This window comes from Pelodiscus sinensis, chromosome 5 (assembly GCF_049634645.1).
Source record: "Pelodiscus sinensis isolate JC-2024 chromosome 5, ASM4963464v1, whole genome shotgun sequence".
NCBI lineage: Eukaryota > Metazoa > Chordata > Testudines > Trionychidae > Pelodiscus > Pelodiscus sinensis.
Window position 1 is genome coordinate 83,148,700 of NC_134715.1, and position 9,204 is coordinate 83,157,903.

Consider the following 9,204-nt stretch of genomic DNA (forward strand, 5'->3'; position numbering starts at 1 on the left):
TTTTTTATTGTTCTAGGGGTTTTTTTAAACAAAAGTGTTGTGCAGTACCAAGTCAAATGTTGTACAGGAGAGTAAACTTTTTTCTTACATGTTACATGAACAATGACACCTTTACCAACAAAACTTGCAATCTCATCCAAAAAAGATATCAAATTAGTTTGGCAAAATCTATTTTATACAAATCCCTGTTGATTAGCATTCATTATACTACTCTCCTTTACATTTTTATTAATCAATTCCCTAATCAGGCATTTCATTATTTTGTCTGGGAGTGATGTCAGTCTGACAAGCCTATCCCTGTCAAGGACATCCTGTTGACTCTTTCTAAACATTAGCACAATATTAGCTTTCATCTGTTCCACTGGAACTTCTCAGTGTTCCAAGACTTATTGAAAACTACCATTAACAGTACGGAGTCCTTCTCAATCAGCTTATTAAAAAACTCTTATTTGTCAGTTGTCCACAGATGTTGATTTTAAAACATCTAACTTTACTTGCTCGGATACTGGCTTACTTCTGAGTTATTGAGTTGCAATGAAAAGTATTTCATGATCATGCGATTATAAATATATTGATTTTTTTCCCCACACAGAAAACAGAAATATGTATTAAATGTCTTTTCTGAATTATTATTGACATTTCTACCATTTAGCAATGAAATAATACAACTGTTGGGATTCTTTTTGTTCATAATATACTTTTAAAGCTCCTCCTTATTGAACTCAATTCTGTTGGTCATAGACTTCTCCTTGTATCTTTTTACTTCCCTTATTAATATTCTACAGTTAATAGCTACTAATTTATGTTCATTCCTCTTGCCTTGCCCCTTTCTCCATTTCTTATCTATATCTGTGTCTAGATACTGTTATTGTTGTTACTTATTTACAATTGCTTTCACTTCCCCTCCAAACCAGGTTGTTGGTTTTTTAACAAGTGCAGCTTTCTTTTTAAACACTGGCATTTTGCACAGCTAGTGAAATGAATATTCTTAAGCAGTTTTCTGTTCTCATTCATTTTTTGCTTAATTTTGGTATCATTGTTTATTTTTTTAAACTGAATCTATAAATAGTATATATTTGGCTGACATGATCTGTACATTTCTTATGTACAAACCACAGTAATCAAGTCAAGATCACTTGGACTGAATATTTAGTTCTGTGATCTATTCTCCTTCATCTGCCTGGATAAAGTCTAATATAGAATACTTCTATGTTGGATGCAACACTTTTTGAGTTAGGAAATTGTCATCTAGACATTTTTAGACAGTCCAAGGATATTGTAGTACTGGCAGCATTTGCTCTCCAATATATGATATTCAGCATGAAGTCCCTTGATGATGCAATGTTTCTCACCACGCTTTACAAATAGATGCGAAAGAACTGCTGTGATTTGGTGAGCTGTGGTAGGTACCAACTAGTGTTTTATACTGTGCTTTACTTGTTGGAACATTGACCCATAAGAATTAAAAATAATTTGCTTCTTCAGTTGTCAGTGACTTAAGATATGGCTAGACTACAAGAGGTATCTCGGAAAAACTCTTCCATATGCAGGGACACGTTTGCTCTTCCGTTTTTTTTCCAGAAGAGCCAAACACGCTCTTTCAGAATCCCCTATATTCCTCATTCTATGAGGAATAAGGGGGCTTTTAAAAGAGGGTTTTTTTTTCCCGACATTTGGCCCAGTCTAGATGGGCCAAATGTCAGAAAAGGCTTTTCTGACAAAAGGATCAAAAAAAGCTGCAGTGTAGCCATACCTTTAGAAACAGATGGTTCCATTTCTGACATAGATGACCTTCCCAATGGGTTTCAGTAATATCAAGTAGGTCAAATTTGTGCCCATAAATGAGCAATTCTGATTCCTCTTATTTTACCCGAGCTCCTAGAATTAGTGTACAAACAATTAAAGATTTTTTCTTGATGTCCTCTGATGCTTTGATTAATTTGTTTGTGAGACTGTTCATTTTGTGCTAAATGAGTGCTCATGTATTCTCTCTCTTCCCCCGCCCTTTTTGTTATTAGTTTAATATCCTCTTGGATATCTAGACCACGTACCCCAATGAGATTGGTTACACTTCTGCCATCATTTACAATTTGGGAGCTGGCCAGCGTCATTAGTATCAACTGGCATAATCTGTGAATCCTTGTCCATCAACAACAGAAGCCTATCCAATGTAAGGGCCACATTTTGTGTCTTGGCTCTAGAAGATCACACATCCTTTTATCCTTCTGCCTCTTGCATAATGTTCTTTCCATTCTTCTTAGCGTGGAACGCCAACAATGTCATGTGTCTCCCTTGATCAGTTGGAGATCTCTGTGGGGGCACATTTTGATCATCTTAAGGGTTGTTTATGTCACACACAAATCTCTGTTCCATTCCTTCACTTAGGTTTTCAGAGATATTTTCTGTAGTTTCTTTACTAAGAATATAATAGAATACTTCTAGCTGTCTGGAATACGTCTTGGTCTTCTCTCTGGTAAATCATAGCCTGTGCATCCTATTCTACTTCCAGTAGGAAGTTAGCTCTTAGCAGAGCTTTCCCATGGCTCCTCTACCATTTTCAGCTGGTGTTGAATATAAAACATGTTTGCCTATTGAATTGAGCAGCAATGTATATGCTATGCAATTATACATTCTATATATTTGCTGCCCATAATGGGGATAGGTAACATATTAAAGCACTGGGAAATACTTCAGGATTTCCACTACCCCATGAGTTTCATAGCACTAGCACCAGGGCTTGTGTCTGTACTGAAACATCATCTATTCTGCCAGTGAGGCACCTAGGGCAGTGGATGATCTTGCATTAGCTAGCATGGAGCTTTCTTCTTACATAATCTCCCTAGGTTCATCCATCTTTAAATTAAAAATAGACAAACACCTAAAAAGTTCACTTTTTTCAAAGGTTCCCCCTCCTCCCCGTCTGTCCCTCTGAAGGACAAACCTTTTTATTATATTATTCATCTATTGTGATGAAAATTCATTATACTGTAGTTATTTATTCAGCACCTTGAGCAATTGGGCAGATGGCTGAAGTACTTTCTAAACATTATGAAACTATTTATACATAAATTCATGACCACATTATCTTTTCCAAACTGGCCAGTCTCAGAACATTTAGTGATGAAAGAAAGTAAAAAAGGCATTTCTGACTCAGATACATTGTTCAGAAACCAACTGATTATAATTGATTGTTCTCTTAAGAAGACTTTAACCTTAAACCTTTTTCATCTGATTTCAAGTTCTGTAAGCACATCACCTTAGTGTATGTGAACACATCTGATTCTTTAACCATTATATACATGTAACTATTTTTAAGACTATACAGTAAAGCACATTTTGCCACAATTATTTTGCTACTTAAAAATACATGGGGAAAATGACCTTTAATAGCACTTCACACTTAGTAACATACAAATTGTTCAAAGCACAGAGATGCTATTGCATGGAATGAATGAATTGCCATCATAAAAGATACCAAAGAAAAATTATCTTGTTCAGGAAACAATCTCAGAATGTTATTGTATAGGCACCTGATTACAGTTGAATAAATATATTGGATAAGGAATTAAGAGGTATTTGCATAAACTGTACTTATGTGCAGTAATGTGTTTAAAACCATTTGACAGAAATATGAGTAGAATTGTATGTTGTGTAGATGTTCATATTAATCTCTCAGGTGCACATTAAAATAAAGTTTAAAATATTTTATATAAAGGATGGAAAAAGAAATTAAATTCAGTTGTTTTTCTTTTTTTCCTTCTGTAGATATTTTTAAATGCAGATACAATCCGACTGGGAAATCTACCAATGGGTTCCTTTTCATCTTCCCCATCTAGCTCCTCAACTCCTCGACAGACTATCTATGAGCTCTGCGTTTGTCCAAATGGTAAACTATACCTTTCCCCGGCAGGAGCAGGCTCTACTTGTCAATCCAGTAGCAACATCTGTTTGTGGAGCTGAAATGATTCCAGTTTCTCCTCACACCAGAATAGCCTTTTGTTACTATCCCTCTGCTTCACGGTTCTGCTTGGTTTCCCTTGTGACAAGTTTGAAGCTTCAAATGGCCTGCAGAGCAACTTCTTCCAGTGTAAGCAGGAATACAACGCTGCCTTCTCTTGTGGCTCATGTTACCACTCAACGTAGAGATGGGAGTGAGATACTCAAAAATAAATATAATCTTCATCAGGAAACCTGGATCATAATATCATCTTTTGTCCTAAAGGGAGAATAACACAGGTGCCTTTGCTACATGAAGTGAAGCACATAGTTTTAGTTTTATGCAGGACCTGGATATGAACTGCACACATATATACAGTACTTAAACAAATTTGCCCAGAATTCATTTGTGAGATGAATAGGTTACTCCTGTATGATAATTAACTTTCCTGTCTGAAAGCACAATTTTCCATTCATCTTTTTTGGATGTAAACTTTTATCCCTGAATTTTAAAATTTTGAAGCATTGTGTGATGCTTGCTTTACTAAACAATTAAAATTCAGTACATGGTTTTTAACAAAAAAGAGAGACAGAATCCCTCCCTGATTTTTTTGTTTCTTTAAAACAAATGTGCTGTTACTCTTTGTCTAATAAGTCTAGGGTTTTGTATGTTAGGTACATTTTGGAAGCACTTAGCAATATTACATTTACAGAGTTCAAAGGACATCGGCTTTTGTTTGTCAGATCTGGATAGCCTTACAGAGTAATTAGTGGGTTATTGCACATAAAGTGATTGCTTTAAGTAAAACATACAGTTGCTGGAAAAGAAGAACAGGATAAAGAGGAAAATATTGATTTTATGGAAATGACTGATCAAATAGATAATTTCCAGAATATATAGAAACACTCTTCAGAGGTACATCTTGTCCATTTTATAGCTCTGTGTATCCGCTGCCATTTGAACATAATACCAACTAAATACATAAATATTAATGTACTGTATAACACCAAGAAGCAATTCATTAACAACTGGAATGGCAGCTTCAGATTTATTATCTGTTCTTTGTTTATCATCTGCTATTAAGATTTTTAAAATAGTATTAAAAATCGATGACATTACAGAGAATATTAGTAAGTACATTGACATTGCATTAACTCTACCAAGTCTGTGTTTAGATAATGTTATCATAGTTCCACTCAGCTCTCAATATTAACTCTTTCTGACTAGCTTGACATGGGAGCTCAGTTCTCTTTCATTTTTCATTACTTGTTTGTTTTTTAGTAATTGAGCTCCTGCAAAAAGACTCTTTGGTATGTTGTTGATAAATATGTCACACTGCTGCTTAACAAGAGTATCTTGAAACTTGCAGAATCCAGGAATGTAAAACAGATAAAAAAAATGTTTCCTATTGTGGGAAGATGATTCAATAACAGTAAGGTAAGTGTGCTTTTAAATATTATCTTTTTGAGTTGTCCCACTCAGCTCATAGTTTTCATTGTGTCTGATTGTAAGAACACCAATGCAATCATTAGCCTGCAAAGCTAACTCTGAAGCCAAGGAGAGCAGTAATAGGGTGGTAAAAATAAAATTAAAAGTGAAACTTGGCAAGCATAATAATGTGATTAATTTTGATTTACTGTCATCTAATAAGGTTTATTTGGTTCACTATAGTTGAAAATCATCCTTATATAGAAGACCAGCATAAGGCCTATACATTGCTTCACAGGTACTTGGCTATGTTCTAGTCTTATGTGTAAGGATGAATTTCACCCAAAAGAAAGAAGTATCCCCTCCACTGCTACATATTCAGACACGGACTTTAAATAAGATTATTTCACTTGCTGTGATTTGTTCAGCTATTAACTATTGATTTACAGTATTTGCTTTGAGACTTTCATTCCTTGTCTTTAATAAAACAACTTCTATTATTTGTCATTTGTTTTCCTTTTTTTCTAGCAAGCTCATTCTCTGTAATACAGGAAATAGAGTAGCAGCATTATAAGAAGATTATAGGAATTGTCAATGTATGCTTGACATTCAAATGACCTTATGAGGAAAGGGATATCTTTTATGTGAGTAAATAGGTAACAGAATACATGTGTAAAACTCATTAGGACAAATGACATTCCAAGGAGAGGAGAATACCAATGAGCATGTGTGTATGAGCTCATACATTCTATCACCTGTGCCAACATGAGTATGTTGATAGTCTAAAAGATGCACAAAAAGTTGCAGACACACATTGATTCAGTGAATTTAACCCTTTGTGCTTTTCTCAAGTGTTCTTGAACAGACTGAATACTTGTTTGCTATTCAAAACATACTGAGCAATGTTTGTGGGAACAAATGTTAGCCCGTAGGAATGACTTGCAATAGATTGCTGTGAGTATTCCCCTGATATTCAAGCTGTATGACTGGTCACCTGAATCATAGAGTTGATTATCATTTCCCTGGCTGGATGACCTAATTTGTATAAACTACTTCAACTTCTGCGTAAACTGAAATTCATTACACTGAGAAAACAAATTTAATTATATTATGAGATTCATTTTGGCCACGAGACTGAATTAATTTTCCACTAGCATTTATATGAAAACAATTCAGTGTTGCCAACTCTTGCAAATGTTAATGTAAGCTTTATGAAACTGGGTATTTCACTTTAAGCTCTTGAAAATATGTAAGAACCTCTGCATTCATTTTTAAAGTACATTTCTAGCTCTCAGGATTACAAGTAAAAGCTTAAAAATGTGACCCATTTTAAAAAATGGAAGAAAAATAACAGGAAAGGAAAAATATTTTAAATTAATCTCATGATTTTTGTGTCCTGGCTCATGAATACTGAATGCTTAAAATTGGCAGTACTGAGAACCTTAATAGTATATGATATGTTTATGAAGAGTAAATAGGAAGAAATGCTGAAACAAACTATAGTTACAAGTTCCTAAAATGTTTTAAATTAACATTTCTTCTTGTTTCCCAGTTCTACTGGTGATAGTGCTCAAAAATGCAAAGTTGCACTCACTCATGAATTTAGTTGCTGATGAAGGGCAAGTGGATACTCTGGGCAAATCAATCACACAGAAAAAGGGAGTGATATCACTATATTTCTACTATTGATTTTATGAAGTAGTTGTGTAAGCCAAAGGAGGCCGCATGTGCAAAACTGAAGGATTTTTTTCATAACTCTTTGCCACCTGCTATCTTGCTACCTGCCAACTTGCTGACTTACCCAGACTCTTTGTTTTCTTTAATATTTAATGGCCATTATCTACCATTCTGCTAATAATAAAGCAATTGCAACCCTTTCCACAATTAATTTGCTTGACTGGCTGAATGTTCCAGTGGTCCTCTTTAGAAAAGGCATGTGCCATTTTGTCATGGCTAAGGCAACATCTTCCCAGTTTCCAGGTCATTGCATTGTAACATCTGTAGGACAGGAGTGAGAATCCCAAAAGCATTTTTAAATCCTTTTCTTTTAAATTAGTAAATGTTCTATTAGGAAAAAGCCTTTATATCTCCTCTGAAGTGCTTTATTATATATAAATACATGACTTTTTTTATTAGCCTGTTATATTGGCCACTACACATGTGGTTTTTTAGTTGACTGACCTCAGAATTACTCATATAGCAACAACAAAATATACAGAAGACCTGGTCAGTTACATGTATTAATATATAATATTATAGTTGTAAATATGTTGTAAAACTGTCTCTGTTCTAATAGGAAAGGATACTGTCTCTTTCTTACTTAAAAAATGAAAAACACTGAATGACCTCTTTGAGCACTGTTACCTGTATGGTTTTATTCTGCAATTCATTCATTGGCTAAATGTTAAAGACCAAAGACTGACGCTTCTATTATAGTTAGTAGTATTAAACAGCTGCATCCGCTAAATCAATTGAAGGAGGAGAGGAGAAGTTGTAATTACAACATGAAACCGTAATGTACTGTGCAGCATTTTGAGCTGCAGATTTTTTCCCAGAGAGCACAGTGGGTCAGTTTTGTCCAATTACATTGTTCTTCAGACATAAGAGGATCTTTCACTGTTTGAGATCATGAGAAGAAAGAATGTATATTCAAAAATGTGCCAAAAAATTGCTTACTTCAACTGAATTTATAATGTACATTGTTTTGCTTGCATAGTGGTTTGACTAAGTAACAAAATTCACTTTAGACCAATTTAGAAACAGGGAGCTATTTAGTATGGATTGAAGAAAGAGCCAGAGGGACTGAAAGAAGTTGAGATGTATGTTAAGGATGCTCAGCTGTAATAACCTGTGAAAACTTTTTTAGGGTTTCTAAATCATTGCCTACGTGTTAACAAAATAAAAGCAAATTTAGACTATTGGAGTTATCATCTGGTTCACTGTAATGCAGATACAAGCAGTATAAGAGTTTAGGTGTCATATTGTTTAAAAACACACTTCAAAAAAGGTCTGCCAACCATTTTTGTTTTCTTTTATTAACTATCATGTGAATGTTTTTCTTGTGTGTATAGATATATAAAAAGATGGAAATATTTTCTTACACATACTATGCAATATGTTTGTAAAATTGCAATATTACCAAAATTACAAAAGCTGTGCTTTTGTACTCTTGCTTTATGTAAAACAAATCTTTTTCTATTTAAATAGATTGTTTGTCTTATAAATTGTAGATAGCATATTTATTCAAAAACAGTATACTGTATATTCAATAATTTTTTGTTTGGTTTGATTTTTTTGGTGAAATAAGAGCAAGGTTTTGGAAGTTGGAAATAACTTTTGTTGAAAAGATGGTACTTCTGCAGCATGTAATTCATAGAATTTACAATCTGTACTGTACTTCTTTGTATTTGGTTTTAGTATTTTCATCTGGTGCTACTGTATAACCACAATTAAATGTGATAGGCAAAATAGGAAAATAATTAACCAAATTCATTCAAAATGTTTAAATGGGAGTGAATAGAAATGTTGCTACTGATGACCAATGTGTTATTTTCCAAACAGTTTATATTTAAAGATAACTTCTGTTAACAAATTTCCTATTGTTTGTCTACATTTTCAATTTTGTAGTTTTTCTTGGTTCAATCTAATTTTCTCAACTACATGCAAAACAGAGATGTCTGGAGATGGATTTTTTTTAAACTGACTACTTTGCAAACATTTAATCCTGCAAAATACATGTATTTTAATTTCAAGCCAATCTTAGAGATAATAAAACTAAGAGCATGATTCTAATTTATACTAATGCCACTTTATATCACTCTTCTGAAGAAAAGGAGCCT

At 33.8% G+C, this 9,204-nt stretch overlaps 1 protein-coding gene across 1 annotated transcript in view; it reads left to right on the forward strand.

Annotated features, from left to right (window-relative positions):
- The window catches only part of SGCZ (sarcoglycan zeta), a 795,948-nt gene extending 791,988 nt beyond the window's left edge, over positions 1 to 3,960 (forward strand). Inside the window, exon 8 of the mRNA XM_075930376.1 lies at positions 3,766 to 3,960. Coding sequence (XP_075786491.1) covers positions 3,766 to 3,960 — 195 coding nt within the window. The remainder of the gene's footprint in view (positions 1 to 3,765) is intronic.
- The last annotated feature ends 5,244 nt before the right edge of the window (positions 3,961 to 9,204 follow it).